Below are 18,769 nucleotides of genomic sequence, written 5' to 3' on the forward strand. Positions count from 1 at the left end.
ATATCATTCCTCACCTGCATTCATTCAGAGAATTCTCTGAAGACTGTTGGAATCTGAATACAGGTAGCTAGCTAGAGAGAGTTATGGAAAAGACAAGGAAGGCCACCTCCCCTAAGGTAGGAAAATTGGAAGCAATTTAGCATGCATTATGCTTATCAATCATCCTGTGCATGCATGTCAGCTAGCTTACTTCATAGAGCATTAGAGCTTATAGTTCATCTGATCAGAACTAGTTGTCTGGGAGGTTAATTATGCATGTGTGTTCAAGAACTCAGCCAGCTAATAACCCGTTCTAGGGACTCGATCATCAAGTGCATGAATGCATGGTGTGCATGCTTGAGGTTCATATGGTTAATTAAGATTTCTCAGCAAGATTAATTGTTGATGAAAAAGGCAAGTAAATTAAACATATATATGATCTTTTGGTGTGTGTTGCGTTGCTGTTCACAAGTGGATGTATGTGACCCTGCATCTGCTGTTCATTTTAGTTACATATGCCTAGTTGTTATTTTGTATGGCAGTTACTTTCAAGTTAGTTAAAGGCTTTCTAAACAAGCCCTATGTATATATATTTCTGTGTTAGCTTAGGCATCATTTTCTTTACCTTTTGTACAAATTTCCAAGTGGTCAAAGCAATCTTAACTCTTCCTTGCTAATAGCTCTTTCGCACCTGACTTTATTAGAAGCTTATATTATAAAAAATTTCTCCTTCCTTTCTCGAGCTGGCGTCTGCAAAAATACCGATTTTTACAAGCACATGAGTCTAGTAGGGTGCTCCACCCGCATGCAAAAAGCAAATTTGGTCGTCTATAAAAACCTTTTGTATAGTAGTGTGGTTTTAATTGTTTTTATAATTCGCAAAGTTGTTTTTAACTTGGACTGTTCATTTGGTGTTTTCACTAGTTAATACAGTCTTTTTTTTCTTCAGAGCTCAATGACTAGTAGCACAGGGCCCAAGAGCCCAGTAAGGAATGGAGGTTCTCCTCCTCATAAGAAGAGCACTTCGGAGGTAATTAAATTAATTTCTACCATGTGCACAATATATTGCCCTACACTTCGATCGATCGATATATTGATATTTCTACAAACAATTCTCACATTATGGTTTCTACGTGTTTAAAAGCCATAAACAATTTTTAAGACAATGACCCTCCATTTTGTTTTTTAATATATTTATATATATACAGCGGGAGATTCTTCACCTGTTACAGTATAAAAATGAGTACTTGTCGAGATGCTGTAAATGTCAGAGTTTTCAGTTAATTGTTATACACACACGTCATGGGTACTTGTCCTTTTCAAGAGCAAACGAACATGCATGTATCAAAAATAGTCAAATTAGTATTATATATGTCAATGATATATATGAAAAGATATGTATATCGAGTTAGTTATGGTCCTTTTCTTAATATGCATTAGTTGAAAAGAAAAATAATTACTTAATTTTTAAGGTGGAACTTATCATCAACATGATTATATTTCCATGAAAAACCAAAAGAGGTAGCAGGTCAAATAAGGTTGCAACATCATATCTAATTCTGTTATTGTCCTTTTCCGTGCATGGATGTTTCTCAAGCAATTCATAATCATCATCGTCGACATTAGTCACTTCCTTCTCAGATATCGGCCCAATCATGATCGTCTAGTTGCTATTACCGTCTAATTTTATTTTATATGCAACTAATCCTTTAATTAATTAAAAACGAAGAGTACAGGCGGATTTCCTTTGATGCTCACACGTGAGATATATACATATAACTACAAAAAGAATGTCTAAACGATTCTTAATTTCCTCTCTGAACGATGCTTGAAATTTTGTCTCAAAACAGTAAAAAAAATTACCTAAAAAATGGTAAAATTTTGTAGTTCCGAGGACGGAAAAATGAACCACAAAACTTGCGAAAGGGTGGTCAAGACTCGATAACTCTGGATGAAAGCAAACGTCGTTCTCCAACTTCACAAACATCGCCCAAGGTTCATTACAAATTTATTTGACATTTACTCCAATATATAATTTAATATCATGATCAAATTAAATATCCACGATTGATCAACTTAATTACAATATATATTAATTTTGATCTTCAGAGATCATCACCAAAACACGAGCAGCCACTGAGCTACTTCAGGCTTCACACTGAGGAGAGAGCAATAAAGCGAGCTGGTTTCAACTATCAGGTTATAAAGATAAAAACAAATTTTATTAATACCACATTTTTAGTGTCCAAACATACATTATCTCCTTAGATAACAAAATTAATTTTGAGAATATACATGTGTGTGTTTTGGCAGGTTGCAAGCAAGATAAATACCAATGAAATTATTCGCAGATTCGAGGAGAAGTTATCAAAGGTACAGTGAAAGACTATTATTCCTTCAAACATTAATTGTTTGTTTATTAATTAAACTTTTAGATTATCCTTAACAAAGAGGGGTTAATTATTAATATAATTAATATTTTTTCTGGATGCCAAAATTACTGCTCATATATAGGTGATAGAGGAGCGCGAGATCAAGATGATGAGGAAGGAGATGGTTCACAAGGCCCAACTCATGCCAGCGTTCGACAAGCCATTTCACCCACAAAGGCAAATTATTACATCAACTTATCATTAATCCAGATATCATTGAAGTGATTATTTAAGATATCAATTGGTTCACCAAATCTTAGTACAGAAGTGTAGGCCTCACTCCAGTGTGTATAACAGAATATATAATATACAGCCGGGTGATAAGCGTAGTAAAAACTCTTTTAAAAAAGTACGCAGTAAAAGGATTGGAGAAGGATGAAACAAAACTTGATGATCAGTTGCTAGCTGGACTTTTGGAAGATACATTACAAAACTTGGAATGATGAATAAACTGTGCATGAATGCCTTTTTTGGGATGCATTGTACCCGTAGTTGATATATAGATTTAGGTAGTACAGATTCATATATCAATAATTAGGTACAGCTTAACAAATTATTTAATGATATTTAAGGAAAGGAATATGGGCATGAATTAAATTAATACTAATAAACAGTGAGGATGGTTGGTTTTAATGAACTAGTAGGTTGTTTATTAAGTCTAGCTAAAGCCATCCTTAAATTACAAAAGCATTTGCTAATTAAACAAGCTGGCCGTATAAAACTAAATTGGAACCCATGCATGCATGCTAATAAAGCATAATCCAACAACCTAATAAAAACTTAGAACATACTGTAACTTCAATCATATATGATTCTAAAAAAATAATTATAACACCAATTAATAATTATATTCATTTGTATAACAAATTAATTATGTGATATTGACAGGTCGACGAGGCCCCTGACCGTTCCAAAGGAGCCCAGCTTCCTGAGGCTGAAATGCTGCATTGGAGGAGAGTTTCATCGCCATTTTTGCTACAATGCCAAGGCCATCAAATAATATTAATACACACTAATAGAGGGGAATTATTGCACATATATACCATCACCCTCTCCATGAACAAACTATTTTTTTGCCGGTCGTGTTCATCAGTTAATATATCCATCTCAATTAAGTACAGTGTCGTTTGTCTCACATGTACCAAAACCGTTGTTTTTAATTTCTTTTGCCTTCTGCACGAATCTTCACGTAGGTATAGTAGCATAGAGAACGAAATGGCTCCACATATGTAAATCCTTTTTATTTTTCCTTTCGCTTTCACTTCTTTGTTGCCTTTGCTTTTTGTTCTCTCTCTTTTTTCCCCTTTCTTCACTGAAGACTAGGAGAGATATATGTGCGTCATCCATGTATATGTCCCTGATCTGGTGGTAACAATGATAATAAAGCTTTGCATTGTGACACATATAGTACCATGAGTACATGTTGTTTTGCTCCAGGAAAGAATCATGCAAGCTGAGTGCAAATGCATGCCTGCCTTGTTCACATCGATATATGTAAATCTATGTTCTCTAAGCTCTAGCTATGCATGCCACTGTTTGCAGACACACATGCATGCAGGTCGCTCTCATGGAGGAAAGCCTATGAACCCTAGCTTAGATCTGAATCGAAAACGCGCGTTGGGGGTGACCGGAATGATGAAGGTTTATTTGTAGCACGACACGCTGGGGACGAAGACACGATCACCATTGTCATGCTACAGCCTCATCGTTTGGCTTTTGCTTCAAGATTCATGGTTGCCCTCGTCCTCTTTCTATCCTTTATTATATTGATCGTCCTGCATCTCTCTGTGCCCTTGACCTTCATGTTCGATCCAAATTTCACTTTAAAAGGTGGTAATTTCACCTCAAATTCAACATTTTAATGATCAGGTCTCACTTGAAATATTAGAATTTACTAGTGTCAATCCTACTACTACTACTACTAATCTTTCTTCTTCTTGTTCTTTGAAATATATGAATGACAACACGTCAAATTCGATATCAGGGACTTTCAACTTGACACCTTCCATCTGAAATTCAATTGATCAATCTCTCCACTCAAAAGTGATATAGAGAAAATGGAAAAACCATAAATCAAACATTGCAAGGCAGATATAGCAACCTGGATGGAATATATTATATCTCTGTATGTGTGATGTGTTAGTGCCAAATATATTTGATGTAAAGGGGTAGGCTAGCTTGGATGGATGGACTATTATTAGGTAGGCGTGCCACGTCGCTATCAGGTTAAAAGCTTGTTATTCCAAATGTACGCAGCGGTTGAGACATGGTGACAATGACAGCGAAATTAGTTAATTAACTCCAAATATATATACACTCTAGCTATCTTAGTTACCAACAAGCTTAACATGTAAGTAGCCATCATGCATCATGCACGCACGCGCATGCACAAGTCAAAAACAGGTTGCTCTTGTACATATACGTTATATTTAATTTAATTATTAGTACGGTTAAATTAAGTATATAGATGGTAGTTTATCCATATATATATGTGTAGGGGAATGCTAATTGGTATCCCGTTCGAGTGGGAGATATCTTAATATCAGGTGATATCTCTAAGATATCATATATCCCGTCCGAACGGGGTATCTCAGTCCATACCTATATCAGGTATCATGCAATATATATCTTAAACGTATTATTTCGTCTGAACGGGATACCTTTCTATAGCATTTTTCTATGTTTATCCAGTACTCATTTTCGCTTTCATTGATCGGTCAAGAATTAACATGCTGTTCGATCGATGTATCAGACGTCAAACTATATGCATGTATGCTCTTTTAAATATTTAGATATGATGATAAGAGTTATTTTATAGATTTATTTGAAAAGTACGTTTATAGTAGAATGGTTTATTACGGTGTTTAATTTATTATGAATATATTCTAATAAAATATATCAGTCAAATTAAGTTATATTTCAACGTAGGCATATGCTCTAGGTAAATTATTTGATGGATTTAGGTATAAACGATATCAACGCATGAAGGATGATCATGTATATTAGTATATATATTATCTGATGGGCTAATAAGTGTCTAACCAATTAATTGTCCTATTAATCATGGCCCATGTATGGCCCAAGATGTTTTCATAAACAACATATTATTACTCTATTGACATATGTATATTTAGGTCTACATATGTATGTGCTGTCTCGATCGGTAACACATGATCGAGTTTTTCTTAGATATAAACGGAATATAGATTGAGTGAAATTTAACACTAAATGTGCAACAAGAAAATTAAATTAAAGTGCAAGTATGCATGAATCATACATATATATTTTCATGATCATATCCGATCAAACTAACCTAGCTAGATCGAGTTTTGAAAAAGGGCCAAACATTAGCACATTTCAAGTTGTGCGCACAAACGTTGATTTCGAAGCTTTACATGTGCTAGCTAGATGACTTGTTGGCTGTGTGTCCATGGGCAGAGGCCGGAGGTCGATCAGGAGGACATGTGCTATAGCTAGCTTTGCAACATCCAGACTTACACAGCCAGCTCTTGCAAGAAAAAAAAAATCAAGAATGAATTCGAGATCTGTGTGTGGGCGCGTGTTTTTTTGCGAGATGCGTGTGAGAGGAGGTAAAGGTGCCTGCAGCATCGGCATGGCTGCATGCTGCAAGAAGCTTGGTACGGGGGGCACACATAGTAACAGTGATGTTGAGTTCATCTTCTCCATGCATCCATCTCTCTGCAGCATGCAAATGATCTCACTACTGTATACATGCTGCCTAGCTATCTTTCCCTTTCAGAGTTTCATCTTCTTTCTCTCTTCCATCATCCATCCTAGACTCTTCTTACCTCTACACATGAAGCTCTATGGACAGGGTTACAATTAGAGAGAGGGAGAGAGAGACTGAGCATGGACATGCAGCTAGCCATAATAACTTTGCAAGCTTTTTTCCGGTGCATTATCTTACATGCATGCAGCATGTAGAGAGATAGGGAGGACGATCACTTTTGCCGCGTCTAGGGTTTCCTTCTTACCGTGCGGTTACCGCTAGATCGTATGGTTAATGATGAGGGTATAGTAATTTGACCAAGTTCAAGAGAGTTTTAAAGTTTTGGTCGGTAACCAATTGAGCTTATCATGGGAGAGGATAATATTATCCTCTCCAAATGGTAAGGGAAACCTCTTATAATAGATATGGCCACATATGTCAAGTGTGGTCCAAAGATTATATTTTTTTCCTATGTAAAATTACATCTTGTTTCCGAATATGCTATCATCATGCGGGTCATAGTATATACCTGACGGATCAATACTACTATTACACTTTTACACTAGGACAAAGTCATGCCCACACGCCGTGTTCGGCATGGCAACCAAATGTTGTCACACCAGTGTTAGCATGGTGAGTAACAACCCCACTAACTTTTGTGGCGAGGCTAGATTAAATGACTATTTCTAAAATAAAGTATGAGAAAATTTAATTTTAAGAAAAAAAATAAATGAAGAATCTAGGCTGCCCATATTTCAAATTAATTGGAAGATTAACTTAAAAATGGTAACAGTTAAGAAATTAGCAATTAATTAAGTGAACTAATGATAAGTGTCGGTCAATACAGTTCAAAACTTCACTTGGTGCATGCGGAAAGCTTTAATTCGGCAAGGTAAAAGAAAGTCCAGTGTTTCTGTCACTTTTGGAGACTCTACTGGCTACCCCTTTCAGTGACTTGCGTTGCTGTGTGACCTACAAGTTTTTCCTTCAAAAATTTCGTCATTCTCCTCCAGCTGAATACTGAACTATAAGTATTTTAAAATTTTTAGCTATATTTAGTCATACTCATACGAATATAAACATCATATATATATATATATATATATAAAGGAAAGTTTTGCTACAGGACATCCAAAATTTGTGTAATTTGCTGATAGGCATCGAAAAAAAAATCACGGCTGAAAGATATCTCGAAAAACTGGTAATTTGCTAGAGGATCACTGGTGGAGAAAGGGGCTTTACTCCCGGTTCGTAACCCCCCTGTAGTCTCGGTTTTCAAACCGGGACTAAAGATAGTGTCCCGGGTGAAAAAACCGGGAGTAAAAAATCCATACCAACCGGGACTAAAGATAGAGCTAGCCTAGCTAGATCGGTTGCTTTATTATTATTTTCTATTCTTCATTGTGTTTTTAATATATTGATTTCACTCCATCCCCATCCCAAAATCCCAAATAAATTATCCCCAAATCCTCAAATCCCCAAATCGGTCATATTCAAATTGATCACAAAATCTTAAAACAAAATTACATCACAACTTCTACAAAATTCATCACAAATACATCACATATTCACGGACATCACACACAAATCAAATACACAGATCCGAATCACAATTTCTTCAAAAAAAAAAGAAAAATAACACAGGCTGCCGGCCACTGCCGCGCTGCCCGCCGCCGCGCCGCCCGCCGCGAGGCCCCGCGGTCCGCCGCCACACCGCCCGCTGCCGCGCGGCCGCGAGGCCACCACCCGGGCCTCCGCCCCGCTGCGCCGCGCCACCGCGAGGCCGCCTGGGCCTCCGCCCTGTCGTGCCGCAAGGCCGCCGGCCGCCCGATCTATCAGTGGGATGACGGGGAGGGAAGGAGAGGAGTTAGAGGAGAGAAGTTAGAGAGGAGGAAGAGGAAGGGATGATGGGGGAGGGAAGGAGAGGAGTTAGAGGAGAGGAGGAGGAAGAGGAAGAGATGGGATGAAGAGATAAGGTCAGTGGAGGAAGAGGTGAAGAGATAAGGCTGCCCATCTCCTCCTCCTCCTCGATCTCGCAGATGGCAGATGCCCCGTACTCTCTGCCACGATCTTTTGTTCCGGTTGGTATTACCAACCTTTAGTCCAACCAAACGGGACTAAATACAGTAGGCATCTTTTTTCCCGGTTGGTAACACCAACTGGGACTAAAGATTTATTTCTAGTCCCGGTTGGTAACACCAACCGGGAAAAAAGATGCGTACAATCTTTGGTGTTACCAATCGGGACTAAAGATTAAAAAGCAGCTCTAAACTTTTGAACCGGGACTAAAGATAATCTTTAATCCCGGTTTTTATTGCAACCGGGACTATTGTGGATTTTGGCCAACCGAGCAAAGATGGTTTCTCTAACAGTGAATACTTTTGGCTCAATTGGAGAGATAAATTCTTAAGAAAGACGAGAATGCATCAAAGACCACATGCTTCAAACATGGCATTAGAGTAAAAATTGAGAAATTATACAACTCTAAATTTGCCATCACCTAAGTATATCACTAGCATACATCATATTCCATCATCACTTCAACATGAGCTTAAAAGTTTTTGATCCTAGGGGCGTTCTCACCTTTTTGAATGGTTTCTATCTCCAATTGAGTCGAAAGTGTCCTCCAGCAAATTACCAGTTTTTTTTAGAGTGTCTTTCAGCCGTGACATGTTTTTACGATATCTACCAGCAAACCTTTTTTAATCATCAATCATATTTAGGAGTAAACTATATAACAAAGCCACCAGTGATTTTTTCTTCCTAGGGTGATAATCTTTTATTCGCCTTATGCGGTCCTTATTTGCCTAACTGACATATTGATTCTTGACCGAAATGCCATTAAGAGAATGAGAGGACAAATAAGAGATCGGGTCAGCTTGAAGGGAAAAAAAAACAATAATTTTAACCTTTCTGGGCCGGGTTCCTAAATGCTATAAAAAGATCTAGTTTATTTTTCATATACTACTCCCCCGTTCTTTTATATTTGACTAGAAACATACCCGTACGTTGCAATGGGTGAATGTTATTTTAATCTTATTATTATTATACGGTTTAGCTAGGATAAAATTTACTGTGGGAATTCGCTTGGATATTTTTTTAGAAAATCATGAGCTGTAATTAGGAGTCTGACTTTTATCTCAAGTTAGCATGCGACTTTTTTAAACAGATTTCTTATATGACTCTTTTTATATTTTCAAAGCAAACAAGCTTAAAGTTCGACTCTGTATTTTCAAAAGCAAACAAATTTAAAAACCGACTTAAATACGGATGACATAAAAAAAGACCGACTTTAATTTTTATTATAGTAGAGATATCGTTGTGACTTTTAGACACACTGTTTATTATCACTAGATGGGTACCCCGCACGTTGCTGCGGAAGAAATATATGATAATATAGTAGATATGTGTTCTAAATTTTTCTTTCTTACCTACTATACGTTTCTTTCATGTGTTTATATATTTTTTTACCTTTATCAATTATCCATAGGTTATAAATGATTGGGTTGTATAGTGTGCCTTTTTGGGAGGGGATGTAGTTTACACACTTGATGAATCATCTAAAGGCTAAAAACAATCGAAGTGATGTGGTTTCATGAGAGAAGAGAGAATTAGCATTAACAATATTTAGTGTGGATGAACTTTATAGATATATAGGATTCGTGTTATTTGAGTATAGTAGTATATTAATTTCTAAGTCCTAATTAACAGTGTGCGCATGCAGTAGAAACATACCGGTATTTAATTTGAGACATGAAGTACTGCTAGCTGGTCCTAACACCGTACATACTACTGTACTGTACATACATTGACCGCGTATACGAATCCGATATATATGATCGAGAAAGAAACATGTACAGATACCTGCATTATTCATGTCTGCCTTTCGAACGCAAGGGTGCTATCGTATTGTGATTTGTGAAGAAGAGACACCGGCCGGCTCTCTGCCAATGTCAGCTTGTGCATGCACTACCAGACATATATATCTGCATCTGTGTTTATATGCAGCTTCAATTCATCAAAAGAAAGAAGCTATCTGATCGATCTGAATCTCTGATCGAGATACATATACATACTTTACACTGATACATTATTACATGTATATGTGTGTGTGTGGGGTTCTGTACCATAGCGTTTTGTCCAGATATGACAAACTGTAGTTTTTCTTCGGTTTCTGATCATCGATTCAGTATAGCTAAGCTACAATAAGTTTGAAGTTCGCTGACCAGTACACCAAAACACATACCTAGCTACTTCCTCCGTTTCACAATGTAAGTTATTATAGCATTTCCCACATTCATATTGGTGTTAATGAATCTAGACATATATATCTATTTAGATTCATTAACATCAACATAAATGTGTGAAATGCTAGAATGACTTACATTGTGAAACGGAGGAAGTAGTATATATTTTATACTTGAATATACATATATAGGATGTGTTTATGTGTGTGATGACTGCCAGAGCATGCATGCATGTAACAGGGAGCAATGCAAGCCGACAAGTGTTTGCTAGCTTGACCATGCACTGTAGCTGATCAACATGTTGTACACAGGAATGTGTGTATCCATGTTTTGGAAACTGACCCTATATATTGGCCCTGGTCACAGCAGCTTCTGGTTGATGCAGGCATTGTGTTGAGAGAGGATGAGAGCATTGCATCCAGCAAGTGTATGTGAGAGCAGAGAGGCATACAGGGTTTTTCTGGCCCTGTCACATGTCTGTGCATCCATGCTGAGTTTATATATTCTTTTGTGTCAAGTCTCTTGGAAAAATTCTTTTGTGTCCATCTCTCTATTCTGGTCCTGTGTTTCTTATACATTTCATCCAAATGGTTATTCTTACAACTAGAAAGGTAGCACACGCATATGCGCGGGCATCTTATTTAATGTGCATAAAACTTTATTACGAATGTCCATGGGTGTGGGTGGCTTTCTATCAAAAATATTCCTTTACTTTATCCTAAACTAAAATTGAACTTATTTAATGTACTTTGAATGTTGGTTATGAATTTTCTTCTAATTACCCTTGCAACATATAAATTATGAACTAAAACTACTTTAAACCGTGTAGTTTTTAATTTATGATAATATTTTGTGTCGAAACAATAGATGTGTTTACTATGAATGTCCATTTTTTTTTGTTAGATTCTGTTTGAAATTTTAGATATATTCATTTTATTAGTCCTATCAAAATGTTTGAATATTTCTATTTAAGATGGGTTTTAAGCCCAGCAAAAAAAAAATTAGAATTAGATAAATTTTGTTCAATTTTCATTTTATTTCTTTTCATCTTCATCTTTTATTTTTTGGGGGGAGAATTCCACTCTATGAGGTATCCTTGAAATGCTTTGTTATCTATAATTCGGGATGAAAATATAAGTGGGTTGATCCTGCAACCTGGCATGGGGTAAAGGCATCTGTTCTAAATTATATCTCTCTAATTAAGTAAGAAAATTTAAAATAGAGGTCGTAGTATTTTTTTTTTTGGAAAATTACCACTAAACTAAAGTGTCATGTAACAAAAACATGTTTATTGTTCTATGCTAGATGTCAGGAATTCAAGATGTATCGGAGTAAGTTTTACCAAAAAGAAATAAATATACATGATCTTTTAATTACTATCTAAAATTGCCCTATATATTCCTAAAGGCAACATCATGGTTGTTTCACTATTAAGATTCCATCGACGTTCTTAGTACGATCGGTATGTTCAACTGACCACGTGACTTCATAGAGCACATATATAATTTAGATGCTATGATCATTTTAAGATTATTTATTTATCTCTAAAAAGACCATTTATTGATAAAAGCATCAACATCAAATTGTATGGATGAATATCTCCTGTATACATGTTGAGAGAAAAAATAATTAAGTCGATAGAAAGTCGTTAGATGTCTAACGGGATATAAGTAATGGGTCTACCAGTTTTGTGAAAAATTAAGGTGCGATATTTTTTATTTTTAGTGAGAAATTTTAGTATTTTCTTATATTTAGTGGAGGCCTCAATATGGATGCGGGTTGCAGAATGTAACTTTTTTGTTAGCATTTAAATATAGTCAATATGGTTATTAAATTATTGATTTCACTTCAAAAATAATGTGATAGTTCAAACAGATCATATGAGACGTATGGTGGCTATACCTAATAGGTGGAGGTTCTTTTGTGGTCTTCTCTTTGCCCACTAAGATAATTTTAATTTTAATTGTCAAGAAATAAAAAAAATATAGAAAAGTAACCCACCGTGCACGGGGGATGGGAATGGAGGGAGGGTTGGGATGTTTTTTTTTCTTAAAAAAAGATTGATCTAACGACCTAAAATAATGTGTTCATGTTTAAGTCATAACCGATGGTTGAATGTTTTATTTTTTTCTCGGATTTATTAGGATTTTCTATAATTCAAGTGGGACAAATAGCAACTTAGCATAGCATTTATGTGCTTTAATGCCTATAGGGATGGAGTGGAAGGGAAGAAGGTTTGGGATGTTTTTTTTGAAAGGAAAAAATTCTAATAACGACGTAAAATAATGTGTCCATTGATTTAAGTGGATACCAGTGATTGAATGTTTCTCTAATTTAAGAGTGCCACACAACGGTTTAGAAATATTTATAGAATGTTTAATGGATTTTAATGCGTATGATGTCTATTTGCGGGTTTTTTCCCATGAAGATAATTTTAATTTTAATTGTGATATGCTTTCACATGGAAAACTGTATGTATTATAAAGAAGATGAAAGGATCAGATTAAATTCATTTAGAAATGGTAGTTTTAATCTTGGCCTGGGTAGTTAATAGCCTTAAATTCATTATTTAAGATGAAGAGCAGGAACCGCAGGATGGAGATATATATATCAGGTTGAATGCTCCATCAAGTGACCATTGATGATCCTATTCATTTTTAATTTTTCTTCCAGTTATATTCTGATTTGCATTCTTGGTCTGGGCTATGATCAAGTAACGGTAGTAGCGTATTGGCCGCTGGTGCCGAAGGAACCGATATCAGATGCGAGATTATTTAATTCTCTCCAAGGACGAACATACCCTTTCTAATTGATTTTCAGACTGTTAAGCACCTTCTAATCTTAGACTCTCATCTTTAAAATTCGTGCAGTTTTTTTAATGGGAGAGCGAAGCACATCTTGATATGAAAACAGAGAAACGGCATAAAAATCACTACGTGCGGGGACAGTGGGAGGTTTTGGTTTTCTAAGATAGATCTAACGGTTTTAAATAATGGGTCCACCAATTTAAATGAAAATCAATGTTTAGATTTCTCTATTTTATTAGAGTGCCACGTGGCGACTTGAGAGTATTTATAGGGTGCCATGTGGCGGCTTGAGAGTGTTTGTAGAAAGTTTAATGGACTTTTACTATATAATAACAAGGAAGGTAGCCCATTCGCGCGGACATATATCATAGGTTGTGTTTGAAACGTTATAACGACAGAATATAAAAAGGAGAATATTTCCAGAATATAAATCAGAAAGGAAGCCCGCATAGATGCATGGCATCTTAATTTTTATAAAGTAAAAGAAATGCTAAAAGAAATCATACATCACTATATACACTGTAAAGGAATGTAAATTATCCTACAATAAAATATATATTTTTTTCATAAAATAGACGGTAGATTTTAATATACTACTAATGTGATAGGAATGTCCCTCAAATTTAAATAAAAATCCCTTTGTCCTGGTCGATTTGTGGTAGAGAATAGACGATTTGTATATGAAGTTAGTAATAAGTTCATCTCAAATTTTAATGGACTACATACAATATTATGTTGTTTTTCAAATGAGTGGGGTTAATCATTCGACACTACTTTAAAAAAAATAGTTAAAGAGATGTATCACCATGGAAATAATATGCAAAAGACCATATAATTATTTACATTTTGATAAAGATTTATAATTTAGCGCCAGATTTGTTTCCACCATATGTTGTTTATAGCTATAGAAGACACATTTACTAATTCTAAGAATGTACTTATTTTCACAAACTTATTTACACTAACTAATTCGCTAGAATGCACTTACAGTTGGGTTCAGTGGTGTATAACATTCGTCCATCAATTATACCCACTACATTTGAATTTATATCAACTATAAAAAATATAATATAAGTAGTTTTATGCGTATTTTACTGGATTGTTCATGTTTTGCCAATACAACTTAGCAAAGAAAATAAGGGGATGTATCGTATAAAAAAAAGCTGTTTAGAATCTTATTTATATTTTTTTTAACATCATCAATCATGTATGCGTCTAACTCCTCAAATAGCAATCAAAAAGTTTTGAAAATTTCCAGATACTTTTGGAATCCCAATCGCACCCAAAATATACCTAAAAAGATTCACTCAAAAACCAAAGCTAAATTCTATTGTTTTATTATAGCAAAACCATTTGCTAAAATTTAATTTAATTTTTCTCATATATATATATTATTTGTGCTTCTCACCCCTCAAATAAGAACAAAAAAAAGTTTTGAAAAATTCCAAATACTTTGAGAATCTCAATGTCTCCCAAAATTAAATAAACCTAAAAGATGCACTTAAAAACAATGCTAGTTTTTTATTTTAATTTTTACATATATGATTCAAAATAATGTTGTGTATTTTTCAAGTGATATTTAACACCATAAAATATGATATGAAATTATTTGAAACACTACTATCACATTAACTCTTACATGTTGGCGTCATTTGTCATGATATATTTAGCACTACAATATAACCATCATAAGTCATCAATGGTTTATTTAATTTAATAAATGCTTTGATATTTTATCTATCAGAGATTAAGTTTAACTTATCTTTTAGAAAATCATAATTTAAAGGCTGTTGACAACACATCTCTGTCAGCACTAATGATTTTCCCGGTTAGTAATTCTTTCCAATTCTACTATGTAATTTAATAAATGCTTTGATAATTTTTTCTATCAGAGATTAAGTTTAGCTGTGCAGATCTGTGTAATATTATTTTCAAGAAAATCATAATTTAAAGGCTGTTGACAACACATCATTGTCGGCACTAATGATTTTCCCGATTAGTATTTCTTTCCGATTCTACTATGTACTGTGCATATTTCTTTTATTTTTTTTCTTTATATATTTTCGATCGTATATATACGCACGTTATGTTTTTCCGGGATAGAGATTAGCTGCATGGGATTTTTAATAGATCTAATCCAATGTTTAAAATAATGGATCGGGTCAACCATTTTAAGTGAAAATTGACGGTCGGATGCTTTTCTTTTTTTCCCTCTGAATTTCTAGGATTTCTATAATTTATTAGAGCACCACATGACAACGTAAGAGCGTTTATAGGACCTTTAACAAAGTTTTAGTATATAATAGATTTATAGGGTTTCTCTATGAGAGCCACATAGCCGTATAAGAGCGTTTGCAGAAAGTTTAATATACTTTTTAAGTATACAGTAGATAGATATAGAAGATGGTTTAAACAACATTGATCGGATATTTATTATGGATCTTAATTTAACTAAATATATTTATATTTTTGAAGTAATATATTATGTATTTATATAGTAGAAACTCATATTTTAAAGACCATCGATTTTTATAGATGTATGTTTTTTCGTCTTTTTTATGTACATGCGTATAGTTTTTTCCTTTCGGTGAACATTAGTAAAGCTTTATTGTTTTGTTTTCAATCATGTATATATGGAAGAATAGCTTTAGCATTTTATCTTATCAACTCGTACGTACGGCAGAACGATTGTAGTACCTGTATGTTATAAACGTGAAGTAATTATTATTTTTAATAGTAGATCTAATCTAATGGTGCAAAATAATGGGTCCACCAATTTAAGTAAAAATCAACGGTGAGATTAGATAGTGCCATGTGGCGACTTAGGAGCGTTTGTAGGAGTCCCATGTGACGGCTTAGGAGCGTTTGTAGGAAGTTTAATGGACTTTTAGTATATAATAGATAGATAGATCTTTCTTTGTTTTTCTATCCATAGGGTTTGAGATGTCAAGGCACTCGAATTATATGTTTTTTCTATTCATGTGTTTCGAAAATCTTGCATTTTAGAGGAGCCATTGGATTTAACCCTAGAAATCAGGCAACTGACAAACCGCAACTTCTATCGGGTACATATGCATGCAAGCTACATATGCAATAGGAGAGAAGATTGAATGCTAGCCATATGTTATCTATTTGGCTATTCAATTCAAGGTTTCACTAATCTAGTTTCTAATCATAATTAAATCATTTGGCAGTAATATATCCTAAAAATTATATAAAGAAGTACTTAGTAATGAGCTCACCTATAAATTCAATTGTCGAACCCAAACTCTAGTGACTGAACCTTCCATAGCAACTTGAGGATTATTTTGTGTATCCAAAGAAGTTATGTCCTCGTCACAATACATAATAAATTATTTTTATTTCTCTTCAATATCATGTATTAGAAAAATTATAATGTAAATATTAAAAAAAATGCACTTACATTGTAAGTTTTAAAAATTTACGGTGTAACTTACAGCTGGTAATTTGTACAGTGTAACAACGATTTACTGTTTTTTAAAACGTGATGTAATAAATATAGCTGAAAAAAGAATACATCATGTTAACAGCTAGTTGTATGTATTATTTATGCATAACTTGGAGGCAAATTAAAAGTTCTCTTTTTTCTTTCTGTGTTTGTCCGTGGTAGATATCTACAGTTGTGGAGTATATAGTATGTCAGTAGGTACTTTCATGCATGTTCCTAGCTGTAGCTAGGTAGGTATCTCTTGAACTGCAGCAAACGTACGTACGTACGAATATATATACATGCATGGAGTGAGACACATGAGTGTGTACAGTACTACAGGGTAGAGAGAGAGGGAGAGAAAACTCATAAAAAGGTCGATGACGAAACATGGAAAAAGGAAAGAGAAAAGCATATGTACCTGTATATGCATACAGGGAAATGGAAATGGAAGGAAGTTCAAAAATCTAATCTATACAACAGAACAAATAAGAAATATGATATATATATTATTGATAATTATACTTATATAAACATGTGTATACACACCCAAAGATTAGACCAGCATATGTGGAGATTTGCGAAGTCACCACAAGTGTCTACTCCCCCTCCCTCCCAAAATATAAGTATTTTTTAGAATTTGACACAGTCTTTGAGATGTTACTTTGATCAACAATATTTATAAAAATAAAATATTTTAAATAAAAAGAGTTGGTTATTATGATAGTCAATGACTTGAACTTGTGCGGGCGGGTTTTACCACCAGGAAGACAGAAAGCTAATTAACCAGTTTAGCTATTCTCACTTCACACATACTATTTTATTTTTACAAAGTGTACATTAAATTTGGGTTGGCATATTTGTAGATTGATATTGATCTTTTTAACAATTTTTATATCCTTTTAAAAATGAGGGGATGTACCCCTGGAAAGACATTTTCACATATGTAATAAATACTCACTTCGTCGCACATAAAAAAAAACTAACTTCTATTCTAATTAAGAAACTAACTTTTCTGTAGCTAGTAGTTGTTTTTTTAAGTTCATATGCATATACATACTCCTACATGTATGATGTAGAGAGAGGAGTGGTCAATACTGGAGAAATGATTTTTGCTCGGTGGTCCGAAAACCACAATAATCCTGATTCGAATAAGAACCGGACAAAAGATCATTTGTAGTCCCGGTTAAACGAGTACGTGTACTTCTTCCCTTCTATAAATACCAAATCTAATATAAAATATGATACATTTTTCTATTATATTTATAATACTATCATATTTTATGAGACGAAGGAAGTAGGTCATCGGGAGTCGTGCTGGCAAGGGTGGGGCCCAGCTGAGGGACGAGACCGGGGGAGGAGAGGGGGACAGGCAGGTGGGTCCCGACCCGGTGCCATTGCCATTGCCATGCGAAGGGACGCGTAGCTAGGTGTGTGGTCCCATGCATGTATGCGTTGCAAACGTTGCGTTGTCCCCTCCCTGCCCTAATGCCTCCAACGCCTACCTCCTGCGATGCTAGCTGCCTCTGCTCCCCCCCCCCCCCCCCCCTCTCTATCGCATTCGCATCGCATGCTACAGTACAGGCCTCATCTCCCTTTCGCAGCAGCAGCAGCGTCCATCCATCCGATCCATCTATCGACCATCACACTCTCGTCCATCCATGTCCTATGTACTCCCCGTAGTACATATAACCACCGGTCTATTAAGCTTCTTGCATTGGTCAATGTATACATATGCATATATAGTACTTCGGTTTTATAATGTAATAATCTGGTATCCGATGAGATATATCCCTAGTACTACGAATTTGGACGGAGAATCTGCCTAGATTTGTAATACTAGCTAGAATGTGTGCAATTCGGTGTACTAGATTACTACTACCTCCTTGCACAAATGTATGACGTTGATTAACCAACGTCAAAAAAAATATATGGAGGGAGTACTCCCTCCGTCCCATAAAAAATCAACCTAGTATCGGATGTGACACATCCTAGTACTACGAATATATATATATATATATATATATATATATATATATATACAGATTCATCATACTAGATTATGTCACATCCAGTTTTAGATTCGTTTTTTATAGAACAGAGGGAGTATATTTTAAGACGAAACT

At 35.0% G+C, this 18,769-nt stretch overlaps 1 protein-coding gene across 1 annotated transcript; it reads left to right on the plus strand.

Annotated features, from left to right (window-relative positions):
* On the plus strand, positions 1-3,814 carry LOC127784170 (microtubule-destabilizing protein 60). Its single transcript, XM_052311363.1, has 7 exons — positions 1-116; positions 929-1,009; positions 1,867-1,974; positions 2,089-2,178; positions 2,293-2,352; positions 2,494-2,588; positions 3,300-3,814. The coding sequence occupies exons 1-7, from the start codon at positions 84-86 to the stop codon at positions 3,409-3,411; spliced, it is 579 nt and encodes a 192-aa protein (XP_052167323.1). The 5' UTR covers positions 1-83; the 3' UTR covers positions 3,412-3,814.
* Positions 3,815-18,769: the final 14,955 nt, after the last annotated feature.

The sequence above is a fragment of the Oryza glaberrima genome, chromosome 9 (genome assembly GCF_000147395.1).
Source record: "Oryza glaberrima chromosome 9, OglaRS2, whole genome shotgun sequence".
NCBI classification, from domain to species: Eukaryota; Viridiplantae; Streptophyta; class Magnoliopsida; order Poales; family Poaceae; genus Oryza; species Oryza glaberrima.

Excerpts from the sequence above, each read along its gene's own strand:
- LOC127784170 (XM_052311363.1), top strand. The coding sequence starts at position 84 with ATGGAAAAGACAAGGAAGGCCACCTCCCCTAAG. Across the intron at positions 1,975-2,088 it reads CTTCACAAACATCGCCCAAG|AGATCATCACCAAAACACGA; the intron begins GTTCATTACAAA and ends TTTGATCTTCAG. Across the intron at positions 2,589-3,299 it reads AAGCCATTTCACCCACAAAG|GTCGACGAGGCCCCTGACCG; the intron begins GCAAATTATTAC and ends TGATATTGACAG.